The 25,568-nt window shown below is 37.7% G+C and overlaps 1 protein-coding gene across 2 annotated transcripts in view; it reads right to left on the reverse strand.

Moving 5' to 3' along the window:
• Positions 1 to 513: 513 nt before the first annotated feature.
• LOC149795145 (testis-expressed protein 36-like) overlaps positions 514 to 25,568 on the reverse strand; it is a 65,924-nt gene continuing 40,869 nt past the window's right edge. For both annotated transcript variants that reach the window (XM_089964864.1, XM_089964865.1), the window contains one exon: positions 514 to 3,411. In XM_089964864.1, the coding sequence (XP_089820990.1) occupies positions 2,950 to 3,411 (462 nt within the window). In that variant the 3' untranslated portion in view covers positions 514 to 2,949. The remainder of the gene's footprint in view (positions 3,412 to 25,568) is intronic.

Genomic DNA, 25,568 nt, shown 5'->3' on the forward strand with positions numbered 1-25,568 from the left:
AGCAGTTACAGGAATTACATATATGATGAACATCCCGTACAATGCGATAAAATCAGTTTTTAAGGTGTTTAAATGCCATTTTATAATCATATGATTTGGAAACATCGAAAGGTTTGTACAAATAGCTTCTCAAACAGTAACTATTTAAGGTTACCATTGGAGGAAAGGGTAATGTGTTAATGTATCAATTTTCATTTTCATGCATGATGAACCACGACAGTGATCACGCCAAGCCTGTAAATTTCAGTTTTAAATTAGTCCAGCATTATAATTATTTACTCAAAACAAGTTTACTTTAAAAGTAATGGAATCAATCAACGAAAGGTCCAAACAACTGCAGTGATTTCCAGTACTGTAGGAAAACGAACATTGCACTTAAGGACACAATAACACCGTGCCAGTATATTGCACGTGCACTGTATATGTGAAGGGATGATTATAAGCGATAGTATATTTGTAAGTTTTAAAAGACTTCCAAGTGACTCCATATATAGTCGAAATAAACTCGGATAGTACTTTTCAAATTCAACTTTTCAACTTTATTGGCAGTTTTGTCAGAGATTTCTCAGAAATCCGCATCACAGATATATGTATATTTTTAAAATCTATAAAATTACATGCACTGCAAAAGGAAAACAATGTTTTCCCTGAAGGCTATATACAAACAGTTGAGCAAATATTTAAACAATACTATTATCAGTTTTGAGTGAGATAAATTTCCTTCAGATAAAAAAATGAGTCTCTTTGCCATGTTAAAGTCTCTTGATGGTGGTGGTGGGGTAACGAAATTTAATAATACTTGCATCATTTTAAGCAAACTTCTGTGCAAGAGACTTCAGATTATTAAACAACTTTACAAAATAAACAATACGAGATTTATGTTGGGATATAAATTAAATTATCATACTTTCATTTTATTGTAAAAGTCATACAGGTCATGAATGCGAATTTACTCATGTTAAATTAAATATAAAATGTTTTATTAAAATTTAATACTAATTTTGTTTAACCAAAGCCTTTTCAGTCCTTGTTATTGAATATTCTGCACCATGGGTGTCATCAAGAAACTTCAGCAAAAATTATCGATCGCTACGGACTTCTACAATGGTGGCCATGTACTAGAGTTTGACTTGGTCAACAAAAAGCAAGTAGAGTCTAATCCTCACAATATAGGGTAGTACGAATATGTATAGCAACGTGCGTAGCTTTCATTGTGACATCACAGCGAACGATATTCTATCCGGATTCTACTGGATCACATCTTTAGGTTGATCTCATCCAAAAACGTCGACGTACTTTAGCATTGACTTAGCCATGTGTACTTCTCTGCACGTTGTTGTTGTTGTAGGGTTTTAACTCCATTTTTTCAGCACACGATAGGCTATACATTGCGGCCAGTATTAATGGTGGAGGAAGAACCCGGGAAAACCCCAGAAAGAACCACCGACCCTCGAGAAGCTACTGGCAAGCTTTCTCACATACCCACATTGGTTGAATCCGAGACTCGAACCTACGAAGACAGAGGTGAGATGGTAGTGATCCGTAACGGAGAGCGCTTTAGAGCACTCGGCCACTCGGGGCCCCTTCTCTGCGCGTGTAAATAATGACTCTTCAAAGGAATATGGATCTATGAGGGTCCAAATAAAGTGTATAATTGATATTTAAAGGTATGTATAATCAAATTCTAAAAATTGACACAAATTATTGAAATAATTGGTGTTGAACGCCTACATGACCCATATGAATTCTACTATAATACAATACTGTTTGAAAAAGAAAACTATTTGACTGCAAGTTGTTCACAATAACTGCATGTTTTAAAGAAAATCAATCGGTCCTTGTAGATATTGTTGTTGACCCTTTACATTGGGAAAAACAAAGCAAAGAAGGCATAACGTTTTGCATTATTTCATATCTATATGTTTCTTTCCGGGATAGCTTTTCTGTACGAAAGCGATCGATCTCTCGTTATAAAAGCATACAAATTAAATCTTAATTGTGAGTAAGTGTATTTTAAAAAAAACTGATGTTGATTGTTTGGCTGCTTTTAACTCATTAAATGGGAGCACAGTGCTTTTCCCCATGAAACACCGAAGCAGCCGACCCGAGCTTGCCTGGACGGGTATCAGACCCTAAGATTACTAAGAGTCCTACGCTCTACCGATTTAGCTACCGTGGCTCCGTCAGAAGAAGTGAAAAGAACACTGGAAATATGGCACTCTTACGTTAATGTGTTGTAAAACAAACATTACTAGTATATACAAAAAATAATAAATTATAAACCAAGAAGAGCAGATTGTCGATTGTAGCAATCACATAAACTATAGGCTATCAACGATAAAAGAAATGTATGTTTCTTAAACATTACTCATATAGTTCCTTACTAAAAACTTTGTGAGTTCTCTTTTTAATTTTGCTGTATTTTATTTTTCTAACCTCAGGTTTACAGTTACTATTAATTATATATTCTGGCTTTAAAACAGATTGTATTTAATCGCAATTTCAAAAAAATTCATTGATATTTCGTGTGACGACATATCAATCATAGTCAGGAAAAATATATAATTGTGACAACAAAAATAAAGTTTGTTTTAGCTCCGTACTCAAATAAAACAAACGATAAATCACTACTAGAAAATGAAAGCAGGTAGCTTGCATATAAACATCTTTATCAATATGACTCAGTTTTGGCTCTGCAAGTTCTCGTTTTACACACACACACACACACACAGAGAGACAGACAGACAGATCACAAATTCAAAACGCCACAACTATTCACAATAATGTGTCGAATAGATGACTTATTTACGTCAAAGCCAACGTCATTAGCGTTCTAAATTTTAGGATTCAAACTTATTAAATAGAACTACCAAAACAGGAAATTAAAATCCCTGTCTAAAGTCATAGTTCGGGAATGAAGAAAGGTTTAACCAAAATTCTTTGTTTTCGTCACGACGTTGTAGCGGGCTCAGATCCGAAGGTACGAAACGCAGCACCGTATTTATTAAACGTGTTCTTAACCAAGCGCTCGCTTCGTGTTTCATATGGTGGGTATACATTCTTCAAAGAGTGGTTTGAATATTTCCAGGCATTGTGCTTTAAGAATGGTTCCTGACTAATGGCCAATACGTGTGTAGGGGTCCTAAAAGGTATCATGGGAGGCTGGAACCAGTCTGTGACAATGGTATCGATTGGAACCCTCGCAGCTTTTGGAGGCGGGAGAGATTTTCTGAAGCGCCTAAATGTTGGTGGATTTGTTGTCGGATTCCCGATGAATGAGTTGCCATAGGTGGTTCGGTAATCGTATTCTGTAACCTCAGTCCCATTATGCTTAAAGAAATCTTTCTCAGTATGGTGGATCCTCGTGTCAGCATTGATATTACGCCTTCCCAGCTGCCGCGTGTCCTTACCCTGGAAAGAGAACACAAATTTTGCAGTGTTGCTTACAAATCAAAACTTTAACTTTATGCATATCCCGCAATACTTAATTATGTGGCCTCTTCCGAATAAACTTTCGCATGTTTGATGGAAAGGTTGAGTCTCCACTTGTCCCTCCCCCCTACGTCCATGTTCAGCGGATTTTTAGAAGGAAGAGTTGAAAACCCCGAAGAAAAATGCCGACCTCAAAACGGACATAATTCGATACAACCAAACTGACATCTTAAACAACTATCTTCTTCGAACGAAACATTATTTCAGCCACAAGTGACTATTTAAAGCACAAAAAAAGGACTCCGACAAGTTACTGAAACGGAACAAATTGTATGAGGCGCCGTAGGGGACAAAAGCTGGTCCAATGAGAAAGTTGCAATTGAAACTTCGATAACGTATGTCGAGAAATCGAATATCACGTGTTGGATCAAATTGCATGTCCTTAAAGTTCCATTTTCTAGATGGAGATTTTAGATTTTATATGTTGGTGGTGGTTTAAAGTTATATTTCCTACGTCGACGTTTTGCAGTGCATATTTTGAATTACACAGCGGTGGTTGAAATTAAAATATCATATGTCGAGAATCCATATTTCACACGTTGTATGTAACTGTTTGTGATGAAAGTTCCATTTCATATGGCGAGTATTGAGATTTCATCTGTTGAATTTCACAGCAACGATAAGCAGCCTCCTTGTTTAAAAATAAAGCGGTCCGTTCACGAGAGCGACGTCTAGCGAAGAAATTCATAGTAATTCTCTACCTGTGAATGGTAACTGTCAAACTATAAATGAATGAAATGTAATGGCGCCTCATAATTGAATATACGAATGATATATCTTAATACTCGATATTATTTTTAATTGTTAAAGTGGACATTGTGTAATGTTACTTTTTAACACTAACATATCATTTCACCATATAAAAATTAACAATTCTGACAAGCACAATAAAATGTTCAATCACCGCAGTGTAATTCAACAGATACAATATGAAAACTCAACATACGAAACGGAACTTTCAGCACAATCATAATGATTCAACACGTTAAATTGAAACTCTCGACTTACCGCATTAAAATTTCAACAACCGCCGTGTAATTCAGAACATACAATCTAAATACTCGACATTGGATATCGAATTTTCAACCAGCGCTGTGTAATTCAACAGATGAAATCTAAATACTCAACATATGAAATGGAACTTTCAACATAAACTCGTTGAAACAATACGTAAGTTAGGATTTCTTGACGTATGACATTGAAATTTCAATCACCGCCATGTAATTCAAACGACACAATCTAAAACCTCGACATAGAAAATATAACTTACAACCACTACTGTTCATTTCAACAGATACATTCTAAAATCTCGACCTAGAAAATGGAACTTTAAGGACAAGCATTTCTGATACAACAAGTGAAATTGGAATTGTGGACATATGAAATTAAAATTTCAACGGCAGCATTCTGATTGGACCAGCTTTCGTCCGCTACGGCGCCTCATACAAATTGCCTTGTTCTATATAGCTATGAGCGACCTCGTCCTCTTTGTATGAGTGTAGGTGTGCGTATGTTGACTCCTATGGAGGGGAATTACCGCCATAATTCTATGCTTGTATTTTCTATTTTTCCTTGATGCATTATTGTAAATGACTGCTTGCAAGTGCTACTTTCACAATTCTATTCATGTATATTGTATTCTTCACTGATGCAAATTGTATGTGGCAGTTTGCAAATGCTACTTTCCTTCTGCATTATTGTAAATGGCTGCTTGCAAGTGCTACATTCGTAATTCCATCCATGTATATTGTATTCTTCATTGATGTAAACTGTAAAGGGATAGTTGCAAAATGCTTAGATCTACTTTCCATCTGCGTCATTGTATCTTGCTTTTTGCTAAACGCTGAATTCGTTCTCTAATTTGTCGAATGGCAAATGCTGTGTCAGTTATTACAAGTTTTATATTCTGTTTATAAACTTGCCATATTACAATTTACACCATTCTAACTCCTGATTTCATTTAAATTTGGCCTTGCAACAATCTAATTTTGTCAGTATCGTCTTTCTTGTTCAACTCGTGTCGCCATCTGTTGTCATAATGGGATACAACAGTATTAGCATGGCATTATGACAACAGGTGGCGCTCTAAATTTCCAAGTTGTTTTTACTCAATGAAAATAATGAATGTTCCTCACGGAAAGTTAGATTGCTTTACGGCACTGATTTTGTGTGCCAGCAGCATATAAAGAAAGTCATAGATCTACGTGTGGAAAGAAAACAACTTGTAATTCTTTCAGTCCCGTCTTTTTTTTTAAGTGTAAGTTAGCGACGAAATTTTAACCGTTCTCTAAGACCATGTGCTTTTTCGAAGCTCTAAGTGATTTATAGCACCTTAAGAAAACAAAAACGCCATCACAACATCAGGGTGGTCTTTAGTCCAACATTAGTTCTACAGGTAACACCTGACGCTGACATTTATGTTTTGGGCTTACCTAAACAAAATCAACATGTGCTATGTCTTACCTGTAGGACTAAGTGGTCTTAGACCAGGTTTATCTTCAACCCCGCTGGCCATATGAACCCAAAAATGTAAAGCTAGCGGGCCATACATACTTATATATGCTGTAATTATATAACTTACTTTTTTATGAGCGTGGGCCACACAAAAGATTCCCGCGGGCCTGCAGTTGGACCACCATACACTACAGTATTGTATTGTCATATCATAGACTCCCCAGTTTTGACGCACTTAAGCATTGGCTTTCACGTTTTCATAAATATACTTCTTTCATATTGATATCTCATTATTTTGGAAATATTAGCTATTTTAGAAAAGTACGGTTCAGAAATGACAATGATATATTCCTTCTTTTCTTCACGAGCTTTCGTAAGACGAGCCCTGGTCATAAAGATCCTGTAGTATGTCACCCATTTAGCAGCAGGGAAGTTGAACAGACCAGTGCGTCCAGCCAAAATAAACCTTCCTACGCGAACTTTCTCCGTAGAAGCCTCAGAAATCAAAAATAAAGCCTTCTACGGAGATCAATTTTCATGCATTTCAGACCGAGTGCATTGGTTGGTCGCGCCGGGTGTGTTAGTAAATATAGCGTTCGAGACAGGAAAAATAAATGTCAGGGAATAAATTTTTGTTTTTTGTTGCAACGTGGGCTGCTTTTTCATGAATAAATTTGATCGAGACCAATTCGATACCGACTGCGTGGATCGTGAAGATTTATCGTGATGAAACCATGCGGCGTTGCCTGAGCGCGGCTGAACAAATTTTTAAACTTATTTATATCCATGTCACCGTTGCACCAGGTCTGATGGATATTTCTCAACGTGTGCGTGTCCACGCCGTTGAATACCGATAAGATATTGCAATTGTCCCTGATCACCTTTGGAATCTGCGTATATCTCTGTGTCACGTAAATAACATCGGTGTTCTTGTGTCTGCCACGCGAGAATATCCTAGCCGGGTTGGTCTGCTTGTCCAGCATAACGTCATCGAATACAACAAGATTATTAATATCGCCGTCCAAATTTTCCACAGATGGAGCTTCGTTGATGTCTGTAATGAATTCGATTGTGCCTTCGTCGGTATTGTCGCTAAATTCTTTTAACACCTGATAACAACGTTGATCGTCAACGGATGGTGCAACCAAGTACAACTTATCCCATTTTAGCCATCGCATGATCAAATTCAATAACAATTGCGTCTTACCAGATCCTGACGGGCCGATGATTATAATTCTAATCGAATTCGGTAATACCGCATGATGTTTCACCTGCTCGCGTCGTTTCGTGGCTGAAAAATCAATTACATTCATGTTACTAAAATACATGGATCTATATTGTGTTAAGTGTCGCACACACACAGCTACGATAAATCCAACCGAAATCGTCACACGCAACAACAGGAATGCGATCTCAGGAGAATGTGAAGTTTGTAAGACGCGCAAGTTCAGATTTGTAAAAAAAAAACTAGAAGAACCACCGGAGGAGATATCGCAGCCTCCTTGACAAATCTACCTGGGACCCCCTGGGCAAAATATCCCGGAGAAAAGCATCTGCCAGGGTATAATTATTGTGGACCCGGAACGAGGCTCGATATCAGACTTGACGATAATAACCAACCAAAGCAAGATGAAAATCCGGTAAACGCAATCGATAAAGCTTGTTACTACCACGATCTCGCATATCGCAGCGGAGATTTACAACAGAGGCATCTCGCTGATATCAAGTTAATTCACGCATTAGACGCAATTCCTGATAAAAGTTTCAAAGAGAAATTGGCATCCTGGTTGATAAAAGGCGCGATGAAAGGTAAATTAGTATTCGGTGCTGGTAAATAATATGGAACAAATATATTATTCTCCGCGAGGATTTTGGCGAGGAAAATCAGCGATCGCCAAACTCGCTAAAGCCGCTAAAGTAAAATCATCCGTCGCTGAAACGTGGCTATCGAAACAGGCAATTTGGCAAATATATCTTCCTCCGCCTAAGAAAATACCGTACGCGAGTTTCACCGTCAGCGTCCCCAATGAGGTCCATCAAGCGGATCTGATGTTTCTTCCTCACGATACCGTCGACGGAGTCACATATAAATACGTTTTGACCATCGTTGATATCGCTAGTAGGTATAAAGAAGCCGAGCCATTATCGAATAAAACAGCAACGGAGATCGCTAAGGCGTTTAGCGAAATTTATTCCCGATCCCCGTTAACATGGCCGAATCTTCTCCAGGTTGATCCAGGTCGAGAATTTCTTGGCGCGGTTACTTCATTGATGAAAAAAAATAATGTGAAAATCCGACGCGGTATCGTAGGTGTTCATCACAATCAAGCTATCGTCGAAAGATTCAATAAAACTCTCGCAGAACGATTATTCGGATACCAATACGCGCGTGAATTTATTCAGGATGATCGATCTCACGATTGGGTATCAAGATTGTCTCATGTAATTAACGCACTGAATAACGAAGTAACTCGAACGATAGCAATGAAACCCGCAATTGCAATTACAAAATCGAATATACCCCTAAAGCGAGATTCCACAATTCAGCCTGTACTAGGTAGCGTCACAGTCAGGTATTTGTATAAAGAAGGCGAGGCTGAAGGAGGAAGAAAAAGAGCAACCGACCCAACCTGGAGTGTTACAACACACAAAATATCTGCCGTAACAAGATCATCAGGAAGACCAGCGATTTATATCCTAGATTCGTTAGCGCCTCAACGCGGATTTACCAAAGAAGAATTACAAATAGTACCAGAAGATACTCAACTACCGCCAGCGTCATTGAGATAATTTACTCGAATTCGTCCTAGCTGAGATAATTTTCTTACTCTCGATACGGCCAAATATACCAAATTTGACCAAGAAATTCTGTCATCGACGATCCAAACTTGTCCATCTACGGTCAATCCCTGTGATGAGTGTATCGTTGTTGCGTAGCCTAATTTCCACGGTGATTTTTCTGCATTTATCGCGTCATTAACGAGATTAATATCAACAAAGATAATATCATTTAGGACCAAGTTTTTTTCCCTTCCACATGGCAAAATAATATTAATATTTTGTCGTCGAGTATCAGTGGGCCTGTAGCATAATGGTACCTGCAGTGTTGGAAATTTCTCGCAATGCAGCTTAAATAACATTTCCTGAATAATATCACGAATAATTTTTCTACTAGCAACGATCAAATGATCGGGACGCCACAAATTTAGAAAATCGCTCATCGGAGTCTCGTCGATTATTCTTCTCATTACGTCACACTGAATCTTATTCGGCTGTAATCGAATCAATTTCTTAAATTCGGTCAACAAAATATCCGTCGATCTATAATCAGCGTCGATTTCCTCGTAATAATCAACGAAGTTTCTGAGCCATTCGTGAGGCGATTCACCATCAATCGGATTAGGTTGGCCATGATCGCCGCACATTATTACGGCGGTATTTTTCCCTTCCAGCCAAGCTAATATCGATTTTAAAATATCTAAATTTACTGTGCAAATTTCATCGAATATTATAATCTTGTTGACATATTTGTCTCCCATACGCACCGAGTCCCATGATCCACCGCTGTATTTGAAATAACTGTGATATGTGCACGAATTAACGCCACGCTGCTTTATTTCTCGCGATAATCTGTGAGTCGGAGTCAACACAATCATATCGGAGTTCGCAAATAAGTTTATTACTCGCGTTGTTTTACCGCTACCGCCAGGCCCATTTAGGTAAACAAATTTGCTGCGTGAAATTGGGTCAAACGCAGATGCGGCTGTCGATATTTCCTCAAATTTACCTCGATGAAATTCATCGCAATCTTCGACATCGGCGTCTTCACAATAATCTAGGATATCCTCGTTTTTTATCCTCCAGGTTCCCCATGAGCTACCATCGGTGATTAAATTTTCCAGCCTACACTGGTATTTTTTATCGATATAAAATGAATCCGTTGCGACTCTTACCGCGATATCAGTAAATTTATACTTACATAAGCGAGCATCGACGACCGTAAATGCGTATATTGAGCTGATTCTCCGTCAAGATAGCTAATCACGGTACCTAATTTTGCTCCATCAATCATAATATTCTCTCTGTTGCAAAATATTCCTCGTGATACCGTATCGGCGATTATAAAATCCATCTCGGCGTCGTTGATAAACAACCTAGCGTGTCGATGCTTGTGGTCAACGGATCCACCTTGAGTAAATTTGCCAATTATTTTTCTTCCTATATCTTTCGCGTTGTCACAGTCTGTCGGCAACCACACATTAGTTTGTTTTCTGTAGGATATAACCGCCTCGCTCACTGTCAACGATACTAACATCGACGAATCCAGCATATATCTCAACAACACCGTAGGGACCCAACGACGCTGAGATAAATGCCTTCCGAACCAAATATAGCAGATTTTATGCAAATTTTCAGCAAACTCGAACGACGTTACACAAGCGAATCCGGTCATGACAAAATCAGGCAACGGTCCGTTAATTGCTACCCTTGTCATTTGGCTGGTAGGATGGCCGAATTTAGCAAAATAATCTGCACAATCGCCGTATCCAAGGAAACTTCCAGGATAACACGCGCTCATGTCAACGGAAATCATATCTTCGAAATCGTACTTGGTATTCCACAATCCGCCATGGCCGTATTCGATACAACTAAGTTGAATATCAGCGAGATATTCATTCCTCGTAGGCTTCCATGAGTTTTTTTCTCTAGCGGCATGAGCGGCCACAGACGGAACTGTAAAGCAATTCGTTAGTAACTGGTCGGGATTCGACGAATATTTCACCGCGAGATTTTTCATCGACTCGTGTAATATTTCGTCCCTGTAAATATCACCGCATGGTAGAATAAATTTATCGTATTTTTCTTCACTCGAAAATAACCATATCGATATTGGATCAGATGCGCTTAATTTTTTGATAAATCTAAACATGGCATCGGAATTATTATTCTCAACATCCGCCGTGGAAAATTCCGCAGATTTATTATCTGTGGGATAAAATTTGACAATACGATCTCGTGGAAATATCATTACCGACTGTGACCACGCATGTGAATTGTGATCGACAATCTCGATTGGTGCTCCTCGTGATCTATACGGCGACGAGTATAATATTTCTCCCGATAACGTTTTCATCGTGATCGGAAATTTAAGTTTTTTACTCAACGCAGCTACATCGTCCACCGATGCACCATCAGCGACGGTCTTCGCCCACGCGTTAATTTTATCAACCTCAACTGGGTCAAACCAGATCCACGTCGAGCGTTTTTCATATGTTCGATAACACGCTCAGCCACGCAATTTATCATCGGCGATTCTTTCATCGCAGGTAGATTTTTCACATCCGGATTATTATTTAGCCGATAAATTCCATAAACGACTGCACTAGATGGATATGCCCTAGCATAATAAGGACCATCGATTCCCAATAACAATCCGGGCTTAGAATTCTTATCGAGAATAACGTTTTTCTTACCGCCACGCACTGGATCTCGTTTATCGCGAATAATCCAAGTATCGTCGGGCATTTGTGCGATAAATTTTATTCCAAAGATAAATCGCTCTTCTTTGTGTTCGGTTTTTATGTACTCGATTATTTTCTTAGCTCGCTCCAGGTTCATCGTGGCATCGATGGAATTTGTTTTCCATGTCGACCAAGTGTGAACGGCTCCGTCATCGAAAAATTCTTTCTTCGCCAGATCAGCCTCAGGTATAATATATTCTGCCTCATCAAGATCAAATACATCCATGATTATATTTTAGACAAATGTTTAAATTATAATGAATCAATGCAAGTGGATATTAATCGGCTCAACAAAATTCTGTGACAAATCCTGCAGAGGCGATTATTGCGGCGCTCATATACATGCGATTCGACGTGGCAGTAAAGGACCACAGCGATGTTTAGTTTGTCAAGTTGGCACGCGAGGAAAAACTCGGTTGTGTTTGGCCTGCAGAGGAAAGAATTATCGGGAATTGCGGCGATATTATGAAAAAAGATCCTCGTCGGTGATAACATGTGAAGAAGATTATATTAATCGATTCAAGGCAAATAACGATTTAGACATATAATTATTATATAATGAACTTGAAATCAGTGATTCCAGAAACAACAATGACATGCGAGTTTAAATCTCATCCTACGATCATTGGATACGAGGCATCGTCCGATGGTGTTGTCAGAAATATCATAACAAAGAATCGTGTTGGTAAGGTTGGTAATTCGGGTTATTTGATATGTACCTTCAGCGGGGGTAGAAAAGGAAGATACACAAATTATACCCTTCATAGATTTGTGTTCGAGTGTTTTCACGGACTTATCGAGTGCGGTCTTGTTATCGATCACATTGACGGAAATAAACTTAATAACAAACTGTCCAATCTTCGCGCGGTAACTCAGAGTGAAAATTGCATATCCGGCAATACCGGCCGCGGATATCGACCAGCTAAGGGGGTTAAATCGATAAATAAAGAGACAAACGAGGAACTTATATTTACATCGATGAACGCCGCTGCAAGGTACTTTGGTATTCACATGGTCTCGGTGCGACGTGCAACAGAAAAAATAATCAACGCGACATTTTCCTATCGATTTGGTGAATGGATCGAGTTTTATTATATTCCGATAATATCAGACTAAAAAATAAAGAATCGGAGATTCTTCAGGATTTTCTAAAATTAATTAAATATTACAAATATAATATAAATGAATGAGGAGAATATAAATAACATCATCGAGGCCATCGAGGATCTGAAAAAAAATGTAAATTTATCTTCTGATTTGGACGCAGGTAAAATCCGGTCCGAATTTGAAACGATCGTCCAAGGAAAACTCGAATACAGGTACACGCTACCGTCAGAATATAAGTTTATAAAGAAAATCCAGATTGCGATGTACCAATCTCTTGCGACTGTCAGCGATGATCAAATCGAGGATTTTGTTAAATTATCGACGCTGGTAGAAAAAGTTAGGTCGAGTTTGTCTGACGAATATGAGTCAAGAAAAATTACCAGCTCGCGCGTCAGGCAGCTAAAAAAGCTGGTCGATGAAAGTAAAATTAGCGTCAAAGATTCTTAAGATTCTTAAAAATCTTTGATTTTCATTCTTGCCACAAAAAAAAAAAAAAATTTCAAGAATCTTAAGAATCTTCGATTCCAATTCTAATTTTTATTATTTTTTTTTTATTCATTTTACTGAAATTGTACAATTTTCTTGTTTCTGACTACCATTTACCCCAACAAATTTACGAACTTATATAAATTGCACAATTTGACGGGTATTTACCCCAGCAGATTCACGAAATTATGTAAATTGCTCAATTTGACGGGTATTTACCCCATCAAAAACATAAAATTATATAAATTACTCAATTTGACGGGTATTTACCCCAACAGATTTACGAAATTATATAAATTACTCAATTTGACGGGTATTTACCCCATCAAAATTAAGAAATTTATATAATTTTGAAAAATTTCCTGGTTTTTATTTATTTTTTTGGCCATTTTTCTCTGGCGGGCAGATTTAAGAATCTTAAGAATCTTTAGAATCTTCGATTCCAATTCCAATTCTACGATCTCACCAGCAAGTTGATACTCAGTGTTTCTCCGCGTATATCAAGCAAATTTCCATTCTGGTCCGTCAGTTTGAAATTTATCTTCGATAATAATCGATTGTGGCATCGCAGGTAAAACGGATTTACTGGCTCTTTTATTATCAAAAAACCCGGAGATGCGCTAGGTGAAAACGAATATAAGATAAATCCCTGCTGTGCCTGCTCTGACACAGACGAATCCACGTTGTAGCTACCTTCAACGACGTCCGCGTGAAGATAAATCGCGATAACTTCGTTATGTTAACGATACCTGGCGAGATATGCCGCCCTTGCCCGGCAGGATCATTATTATGTTTGAGAATCGATTCTGATTGTATTTTTTTAGTCCACGCGGCATGTAATTTCGGAAATAAATCATCGATGGTATCAACGACGGATTTTCTCATTTTATCAACATCATAATCGGGAAATTTGAAATTTGGTAGCGTTTCCTCGGTTAATCCAAATACTCTCATGAATTTTTGTTTTTCTCCTGAATTTCTGATCAACTTGAATTTGCTAATAGGAAGAACATAATCGGCAATTGATCTATCATCGGTTATCGCCCGAATGAACATGTCGTGATAATATTCAACATCATTCGCGAGTTGATTTAAAATCTTCACGCGTTCGATAATTTCGCTACATGAACCTGATTTATTTAAGATGCATTCATGAAAGGATTCTCGTAGTAAATTTAATAGTAATTTTTGTTCTTGATTAAATTCGTCGATGGTTTTTCTTACCAAGATACCATCTATGGGAAATATTATCCCGCTAATGTTGGTAGCGTCGAAGACTTCGACATTTGGAGGAATTTTGGGAAGAGGCAACCACGAGAGAATTCTTTCGTCCCTGAAAGTAAAAGCGAACATCACCAGGTTAAATTTGTGGTTGTTCATGAGGTTGATGGCGCTGTGGATCAGAGGCTTGTGTTTGATATCTCCGTACCATCCTTCGTCGGTGGTAAAATCTGATTTTTTTGGCTCCGGTAGTTCTGGAGGAGCTTCCTCGTGCCAACCTGGAATAATAAAATCAGATTTTTCTGGTTTTGCCAGAGGTGCGATTTCAGGCTAACGTAGAACTGTCCTAATCGATGACTGGTAAATATCGACGACATATGGCGATTTTACCTCGATTATCGATGACAGCGTTGGTTCGTGTGCTAATATTTTTATTCCTGGTTCAGCATCGCCGGTTATATTTGATATCCTATATGTGAATTCCTTATCTAGTTGCTCAATTTCGTAACTGCCTGTTGGTATGCCAACGACGATCCAATCGGGGGTTATTCCATCAGATTTGTTTTTGTTGGCAAAAACAAGCGAATTATTCGATGATAATCTACCGAATGATTTCGACCTAACATTGGGCCAGCTGTTATAGACGCGTAACTGTGACAGCGCAATTTCCTTGACGCTAATTGGTATTGGAAAATCGATACTAAATTCTGGCCTGGTTGAGCTTGCCGATATCAGCGTTGTTATCGGCGGTGTCGTGTTTGTCACGATTTGAGTTAGTTCCGACATTATTGATATTCATTTGTTCAATCTCAGAGTAGATATTTACCATCACAGAAAATTCTAGATCGGATATAACTCCGTCGTTGAGACTTTCAGAAAGCAGCGATGATAATTTCGAATACGCCTCGTTGACCTGGGATAGTTTACTCGTGTACAAGGACAATTTTTCATTTGTACATGAGGATATTTTTTTTGCGATGATATTGAGAACACCGGCGATTGTCGTTGTCGATGAGATTATTATCGTTACTACGATTGGCGCGATTGTTGTTACCGCGGATAAGATTATTCCCGCACCGGCGATTATTGCACTTACCGCGTACACAGCAACATCGATGGCAACTAATCTACGCTGGTATTTTTTTATTTTTACCTGATACTCGTCGAGGAGCTTTTTTAGCGAATCCTGCCATAAACGCGCCTGATTGTATCGGTAGTCCGATGCAGTCATTTTATTAGTTAGTTTATCTAACCAATTGCGTGTATTCCGGATAAATATTCGAAAATTACTTGACAATCGGCCATCATCACGGTTCTAATTGGTGGTTCTAGCCTAAAAGTTTTCGTTTTATTTTTAAATATAGTCATAACAAAAAACCCAGGATAATATTCACGAAAATCATAACCATCGTCTATTGTTACATTGAATTTTGTCATCAAGGAGATAATATATACTCGATATACGCCAGTCATTGGCGAGGTAAAGCTAAATGTGTTATTCTCAGGTGTCCAAGTAAGATCCTGTATTTTTACCACAAATGGTACATGGCAGGGAAGATTTTCTGTTTCTACCTCCGCTGGTATCGAAATACGCGCTAATATTCCAAGATTCATTGACGATATTTTTGTGTTAATATCGCTAATTTTTGTAGTTGCGTCGAGAAGTTTCGCGTTCAAATCTCGAATTTCTCCGTCGTACACAGATGTATCGACTTTTTGACGCGCCAATTCACGCACCACGTTAATTTCATCGTTAATTTTGGCAATATCCTCGTTGATTTTTTTCGTTTTCTCGCTGAGATCATCGTATGATGTTTTATCGCTTTTCTGACTCATTACGATATTTATTTCGGTAATATCGGCTAGAATATTAGCAATATCCTCGTTGATTTTTCTTACTCTCTCGTTGAGATCATTGTGCGATGCTTGATCGGCTTTTTTCTTTGCTAGTTCGTTTGCGGTGTTGGAGATATTATCAATAGATGTTTTTATGTCCTCGTCAATTTTTTTGCTAAATTTAGTTAGGGTATCGTCGAGTTTTTTAAGATCGTTATTTAGCCTGTTAAGTCTCTTTGTCAATCTGTCCTGAAGATCGTCGTATAATGTTTTATCGGCCTTCAGAAGCAACGTTGCTGATAGCTCGTTGTCTTTTTTTTCCACATCAGCGATATTGGCCTTCAGTGGCAACTTCGCTACAATATCGGCGATATCAGCGATGGATTTTGATACCGAATCTGATAGGTGAGTAAATTGATTAATGCGATCGTTATATTCGTCTCGCTTGATTATATCAGTTATTTTCACGTTGCTTGTTTGTAATCTTCCTTCGCGGCTCTGAAAAACAGCAACTTCGCCAGGATCCACTTCTGACAGCGATAGAAGATTGTTAATATCATCCCTTGTGGCGAACTTTGATAGATCGACGTCAGTCACTTCTGCTTCCTTCTTCCTGTAGATAAATCTACCGTAAATATCAACCATGATATTTATCTATGGCATATTCAAATACGATTCTATGATACGGGTCGGATGATTTTGAAATTGCATCAAGGACATTAATTGATTCAGGACCGCATATTGGTGGATCCATTAACGTCTGCGTCGGAAGTGTCGAATACCAAATTGGAATATTTAACTTTGACACGTAATCGATAAATTCTTTTGGTGGAGCTAGTCCGTACGAGTCAAAATAAACAACTTCGCGAGGATTAATCGCGTAGGCGACCCAGTGTGTGCCAGGACCGGTATTTGAATCGAGATTTATTATTCCCGTCTCGGTGGGGTTTGGTTTTTCTGGTAGTTGATCCCGCATAAATACGCCTCTGAAAAATTTTATTTTTTTATTTTTTGCTTCGTTGAATAAATCTAAATTTGAGGCTGGTAGGCTAAATTCAGACCGGATCCGTACGGGGGTCGTCTTAGGTAGAGGCCGGATCCGTACATGGGAGGTCGTCCCAATCTTAGGCCGTTTCCCTTTTTTTTACCGTATCGCCCTCCCATTACTTTATGCGCTAATTTAGCACCTGCGGCTCCAACCGCACCTAACCCTAACGCTTTTGCACCTGCTATTAACGCGGGAATAGCAGCTAGCAGAGGGAAAATTCCACCTGTTTTGACCATATCTCTGATGGCGCCTATACTAAGATTCACATGAACGCCGGAATTCGCTGATTTTGCTTTGGTGAAACGTTCACGTTGATTTTTAGTTAGCGACAGTTTGTTAGGACCGCCCTGAATTTGATCATTTTTCAGGGTTAATTTCGTACCGCATCGCTTTGCTGTTGCTGTTTTGGAGTTTTTTCATCTGACCCGGGGTCAGAGTTACGCTGACGTGTTCGTATGGCATATTAATAATCGTTTAATCTAAATTTAGAAAATCTAGGTTTTTGTTACATTTTCTCGACAGGAGCGTCGATGATTCTCATTCTGCCGCTGATTCCTTCCAAGATCATTGTTCTATCGCTGAGAATCACCGCAACTGCTTTATATAAATTATTTCCCGTGCGAATTCTAGCCTTGAAATGGATATCAACGACGGATTGTTTTACCAGATCGAGATGCTCCAGGGAAAAGTAATAGATAGGATAAAATTTATTAAAATCCAGCTGCGATATTTGCAATCCGGTATCGATATTTTGATCGCGACCCATGAAACTTAGCAAGCGATGATACGCGCGAGCTGTCGAATAATTTTCAAAATTAATTGATATTTCCTCGGATGGTTCTTGTTGGCCATTTACTCTTAGTGATACGTTTGTTGCGTGGATACTATCGAATATCATGTGGCTGTATAATTGATGATACCTTCTTGTGTGCAAAAAAGCGATAAAGATATGCCTAGGTGCAGAGGTACCTTGCTGCGATGCAATACGCCATGTAAAATCACCATCAATATCGGTATTTATGGAATCTGTTGTTGTTGTCAGCCATGACATGACAGATTTACCACCTTGGTTCATGAATGATAATAATTTTTCTTCTTCGATTATTGATGGAGTTATCGCTGGCATCCACAAGGTAAATTTAAGTAATTTTACCTGGCCGGCATTTGCGGGATCGGCATTGACATCTATCACGTTAGTATTGTAATTGATAGCACCTTCTCGCCAGATAGCATCATCGCTATTTCCTTTTCTGACAAATGTTACGGTGTGTTTTGCTCCGTAGATAATTTTCCTGAAATGTCTGCAAAATCCGAATATGTGGGATAACGGAATAGCACAAGAGAATCTTCTGCGAACTCCTTGTAGCATAAGTCTTCGCGTGGAAAATCCAAGATTATGATCATCATTAGCACTAATAATCATATCTTCGATACCTGCAACGGGGGCAGGATTAGCGGCGCGATCGTTGGGTTGTCTAACGATAAACGGCCTATTATCGGGGCGATCAGAATTATCTTTGGCAAACATCATACTAGGGCCAGCTGATCTAGTAAAATCATCTGAGTATCTGGCTAGGCCTATTATCGTCGTTGCCAAATCAACATCGTTGGTAATTGACTCAATCTCTCTTCCGTCGATCATGTAAGTAGCGTTCTTGAATAATGCCATAATGCCGTTGTTAACAAATCCAACTCTAAAATTTGCTCCATAGACGGTATTATCTGCTTTAATAACTTCCCCGATAACTTCGATATATGCCTCAGATGGGAGAAAATATCTTGTTGTATCGTGAACTTGAATTTCCAAGCGATTTCCAGTATTTGGTTCAACTGCATCGTATGAGAAATACTGGAAATCCCGCACGGATGTGTCTCTACCTACAGGCTCGTCCATGTCGAACACTTCGTTTGACACTTGTGCGAACATTTATTAATAAGAATTTCATCTAAAACGAAGACCACTACCCGAAATAAAACTTGTGTTCGCGACTTCCTTTACTAGATTTGTGTTAGCAACTTCCTGTGCTAGCTCATTTATTTTTTTATTTGCCGCGTCGTTTATGGCTTTACTGACCTCGGGGGGCATTTCGCTGGTGCTAGGTAATTTGACGGGTTGTTTTTTTTTACGCGTTAAATTTGATATTCTACCTCTGACAAAATCGAAGCCTTTAGTGGCCAAATTACCAATACCAGAAACAACAGTTTCGCCGATCTTTCCTATTGCTTTTGACGCGAACTGCTTAGCTGCGGGTCCTATTTTAGGGACTACTCGCGTGACGAAACTTTTAACGATGTCGCCGAGTCCATTGCCGTGAATATATTTATATACAGGCAATCGAGAGTTAACTATGCGGACCTGTCTAGGTCTGCGCTGATGTTTGTGAACAATCATGTTATTTCAATTACGTTGTTTTAATCGATGAGTTCGTCAACGAGTTCCTTGTAAATGTAGGAATCGATGACACCGCCGCGGAATAATCGCTGACAAATATCTGAGGCCTCGTTGATTATTTCATGAGAATTATTTCAGGCTCGTTTTCCTCCTATTAATATTTCAAGGCGAGATACGTCGTTGACGACGCTGTCAGGGCAAACGGTATATCCACTTCCTATTTTAGTATCTTGTGGTGGTGGAGTACCTGGGGGGGGGGGGGATAAGGATCCCCTGGTACCCCGCTAGAATGTTGTTGAAATGGACTTCTTAATTGTGTTAATTTTTTGAAGATACTAACCTCCTCTAAAAATTTTAAATATTCATGATCGTATATATTTATTGGCTTCCTTAAATTACCAAAATGAATTAACGCCGGCCAATCTCCTGATGTGACTAATTTAATGTGCTCTTCGTTCACATATGTTCTTAAATTCTCTGGAATATAAGTTGCGGCGGTAATTAATCTTTCACCGCTATCTTTGAGCCTATCGATTCTGTCTTCTCTCAAATAAAAATCGGCAGGTTTTCTATAATCAATCTTCTCTCTTGGACGAGGTGCAATTTCTTCCTCAGTTAATTTTTCTTCCAATTCCTGTGGTTGAATATCTTCTTCTTGTGGTTGAATATCTTCCTCCTGTGGTTGAATATCTTCTTTTAATTTTGCTTTTCTTTTCCGTGAAGATTTAGCCTTTTCTTCTTTCTCTTGTCGTCTTTTTTCTTTCGCTTGTTGCTTTTCTTCTTTCACTTGTTGTTTTTCTTCTTTCGCTTGTTGCACATTATAATTATACGTTTCCTTTGCGGCTGTTAAAAACCTTCTGTAATATGGATCCGTTTCTCTCGCCTGTGATTTTCCCGTGTAAACTTTATATAACATATTATACCAATTTTTACGGTTTGCGTATCTTTTTTTTCCTTCATCAGTCAGATATTCTCCTCAACCATCAAAATAATTTACCGCAAATTGACCAAATTGATCTATATTACTATACAGCGTAGAGAGCGGCTGTGATATTATTTCCCATCCCGCCTCGGTGAAATTTTCTCTTAAATTCTCGAGATGGAACGCTTTTTTTCCTACTCCAGGTTTTCTTTCTCCAGGTTTTCCTTTACTTATTTTAAAACCAATTGCAGGTTTTCCTCCTCCTGGTTGTTGCCCGTGTTGTTGTGCTAGTATTGCTAGTCGTTCCGGTAATACTCGTGAATGTTCCTCGATACCTTTCAACATGGGATAAATTCCACTTTTCATGATATCCTTATCTTTTTTCTCACCATATACGACTCGCTCGGTTGTTTCGGTAACTGGCTTTAACCATTTTGACGATATCTCGGTAATTCCAAATTCTGTGTCTTCGTGTGCTCGGACCTTTTTCTTATATAATTCTTTTGCCGGGATAAGTTTCTTTACCGCCGCTAATTGTTCTCGCGCTAATCTAGCAGAATGAGGCTCTCCAACTGTGCTAGTTTTCTGACTCATATTATTTTCAAGTATATTATTTTAATGCGACGTAAAATTGGCCAAAGCAGCCCCCAATGACAACAAAAAAATTAACACAAAAACTTATCCCAGGAGAACTTTCTCCGTAATTTATTTTTCCTGTCTCGAATGCTATATTTACTAACAGACCGGCGCGACCAACCGATGCACCCGGTCTGAAATGCATGAAAATTGATCTCCGTAGAAGGCTTTATTTTTTATTTCTGAGGCTTCTACGGAGAAAGTTCGCGTAGGAAGGTTTATTTTGGCTGGACGCACTGGTCTGTTCAACTTCCCTGCTGCTCCCATTTTGATAACCTCACAGTTTTTGTTGTTGTGGGGTTTAATGCCACTTTTCAACACACAATAGGCTATACATGGCAGCCAGTATTAAAGGTGAATGCAAACCCCGGAAAGAACCACCAACCCACGAGTAGGTACTGGCAAGCTTTCTCACATACCAGCATTGGCTGAATCCAAGTTTCGACCCGACGCAGACAGATGTGAGATGGCTGTGATCTGTAATGGAGAGTGCTTTAGACCACTGGGCCCCCGATGCACCTCACAGAAATCAGTCTTTTCCTGTGATACTATTGCACATATGCTCCGGAGAAAATAACATTTCAGATTAACATCAATGCACATAAAATAAAGATTGAAGCACACACCCCAGCCCTCTATTCATTGATGGATACATATAATTTTCTTTGTAATGAGCCTCTGTACAGCTTACTGCCTAAATAAACAGCTTGTAAGGGGAACGAGGGGAGTCACTAATCACCCCAAGATGCACCAAACACTCTTGAAAACACCCCAGGACTCTTCAAATTATGTTTTAATTATGAAATTATTTCATTTGAACAGATAATCGTTTAATCTTAAATGCTCCAAACTTGAAAATTAAAAATATAAGAAATGTTGAAGCCAATTACCTAGTCACCCACAGCAATGAAAGAGTTATTGTGCTTCTGATTCTAAGCACTGAGTAAAAGCATTCTGTTATGTATGGATATATAAATACCAAATGCACTGTACTGTAACTGAACACTCATTTTATTTTCGTTTATCAGTATGTATCCAGGCCACACCACAAGGAGGTACACTTTCCATGGCCCATTTTTATTGATATTTGGAGGGATTTTTTTTCTTTTTTTATTAGATACACACATATATATTACTTTTTGTCATTGTTTCCTTTCCTTCTTGATGTCATTTAGTATTACTGTTACATGTATATACATTTACCATTTCCCATTTAAAGTCCTGCAAAAAGCAATCAGTGCATTTTTGTTCTTTTTTGCCTTAATAACAACTGAACATTTCTTGTGATGTTATGAATTTTGAATTTTGTCCATAAAGAAATTTAAAACTAAATATAGAACCATTAGGTTCTAATTATTCAGCGTACTGCACTTTGTCACATTAAAGATTATAAAAACAAAAACTTTAAAAGAATTCTTGAAATATTAATGTAGTGACACACGATTCTGACTTACTAAGTGTGTTGCTCTTTGTCATTTAAAAGTGGTTTAATTAGAATTATCTATGATCAGAAAGAGATAGAGAGAGAATGCACCAACACTTGCATATTTCATTAAGTTATTGTAATTGTATACATGTATCCTAGGTAGATGAGTGTTTTGGGACAGTCTTATAGTGTTTTGGTATAGTTTTGCGATGTCTTGAGGTCTTTCCTTCAATACTTATCAACACGGGGGAAAAACACAATTGATCTTACTTGATAATTATATTAATCACTGTCCTTTTTTTTGGTTTGATTTTATTTAATTGCCTACATGTATTCTGGGTAGTTGAGGGTGTTTTGGGATAGTCTTTTACTGTTTTTGGGTAGTCATGGATTCTTTCATTTGGTGATTAAAAACATGGGGGAAAAAACTCCTGATCTTACTCGTTAATTATATAATTCAGAATTTTACTGATCACTATCATTTTTTTTTTATTCGATTCACTCTAATTGTGTAACATGTACCTTGGGTAGGTGAGAGTGTTTTCGGACAGTTTAGTGGTGTTTTGGGTTAGTCTTTGTCGTGGGGTCTTTAGTCAGACTTGGAAACAAGAGGCCAAATGTTCATGAACTTGAATGAAGTGTTTAGCCCAGAGTACTAAAGTATTACGGGTCTTAATATTAGCATTCAGCAAACAAGTAATTAAAGACACTTAAAGGTATTATATATGTCTATTTACTGTTCTTTGATTATTATTTAATTGCATTTAATTTCCAGTTTCAAAAAGATGATTGTGGGAAAAGGTTGTTAAACAGACACCATGTAGATTCCAGGTTGTGAAAGAAGAGTTACTCTGATACCTCATTAATACGGGAAAATATCTGTGATGGCATATATATATCCTAATGTAGGGATCCTGATGTATATGTTGCTTAAAATTCACATGAAAGTTGAGAAAGTATTTTAAGAAAACCCAGCAGAGTGATATATTGAGAATATTAATGAGTATATTATTTACGTGAACATCTCTTGAATTCTTTTTTCAGATATTGATGATGCGTGTAAATATTGACCTAAACGTTTAACAATATTTAAGTTTAGCATTTATAAAAAAAAAGAAATGTGTGTTACTTATTGCACTGGTTTAAAATTAGGGCAGTTTGTATTTTTTATATTTTTAAAACACACACACACACACACACAAGCACTACAAATGCTGGGCAAAACCAGCTCAGTTACATGGTCAAATATATTTTGGGAATTTTGATTTTACCCTGGGGGAAAAAGTGGTATGGTCAGCAACAAAAAAACTGGGACAGTCAGGCAACTGGAAGTACACTTTTGTTTTTTTAACCTAATAATTATGTCCAAAATGAATTGAAGTCTAGACTCTAATGTTGATGTCAGAAATTTGCTCTTTTGAATTTTTTGTAGCCTGGTTTCTTTCACAGATGGTGTCACCGCCTACACTGTTACTGTTGTATTTTGCTCTGATAAGATTTTGTGACCAGAGCATTCTTCTTTTGATTTCTTCATGTAGATTTATTGATGATTTATGTATAAATGTGTTTTTGAGAATGCGCATTATTTAAATCGGTTGTCAATAATGCTTAAGAAATGGTTTTATTTTTAAACAAAAGTATACCAGTGATAAGTTTTAAATGCACATTTAATGTGCTAAGAGATAAAGTAACACAAAGTTTTAAAGTCAACACCTGTCAATTGAAAAAGCTATCAGAACTTACAGAAAACAACATTAACATACTTTACATTTTGACTCTTATGTTTAGATTCAATCTATTGTTTCTTGACCAATATGATAATCATGTCATCTGACTCTTGCATGACATCACAGGATATTTAAGATGACAACTGGCAAACAGATTGTTTACAGTTATGTAGATTTTAAAAAGATATAGATATTATTTGAGAACATGGGATATGACCATTATTGGAAACACTGATGTTCATAGATCCAGCTGATGATGCAGAACAAGTAACTTACGGTCATCCAGTGAATGGTGATAAACATGGGATAGGTGGTGCTTTTCAGTAAAATACTGAAAACTTGGAAACCAGTGATATCATAGGAAGGATGTTAATTATTTGTTTGGTGTTTTTGTTATATTGTTCATTTGAATGTTTTATGCATGTTTATCTCATGCAGTCTTCTGTTTTGAAAAGATAGAAGTGTATTTGTAATCCTTTTACTTCGGTAATAGCTCCATACAGAACCTCCTATGTACCAAAGAAATTTGTAAATGAAACATTTTATTACCTGATTCATATTCATTGTATTCGCTGTACAAAAGTGCTGTTGTTTTGAAGAATCTAATTTTTTGCAGGTGATAAAATAATTTTTTTGCACTTAATATTGGCAGAAACCATGAAAAGGATTATAATTTGTAATTTCTGATGTTTTGACCATTACAAAAATACCAAATGTATATCTGAACCCGAGTTGAAATTTGGCCAGTTAAGTTTGCCAACTCATGCGGTATTTGCCAATTTTATTTTAAATAAATCGTGGAACCATCTGCTGGTCTGATTTTGTGTCAGGTGTTTTTTCATAGTGTCTGATCTTTAAAAAAAATTTTTCTTGCATTTCATCCTGAAAGTTGAATCTAGTACTGTGTCTGAAGGGTTCTCCTGAAACATAATAATGTTCAGTAATTAAGATGATAATACAGTAATGTTAAGGAAACTCCAGTAATGGAGCAAGATATTAATCATTTTGCTCATATAGTATTGATTAATTCATTTATCAACTTGTGTTACACTTAATATCCTGGAGTACATATTAAAAGTGACTTGGCCACACCAAACTAAGATCACTGTATCCTACTTGTCATGCTTTAGATACCTTTGTATATTCAGCCTTTTTGATCATTGCACCTTCAGTATATTGCACCTTGTTTCACCTTTAGGTTTTAAAATGTAATGAACAAGATTAACTAAACTAAACAGACGTAATTAACTTTTCACCCTCATTTTGAGGTACTATCTAATATTTCATGTATTGGTGTAA

This window comes from Sinohyriopsis cumingii, chromosome 7 (assembly GCF_028554795.1).
Source record: "Sinohyriopsis cumingii isolate HCF-2022 chromosome 7, ASM2855479v2, whole genome shotgun sequence".
In the NCBI taxonomy this organism is placed as follows: Eukaryota; Metazoa; Mollusca; class Bivalvia; order Unionida; family Unionidae; genus Sinohyriopsis; species Sinohyriopsis cumingii.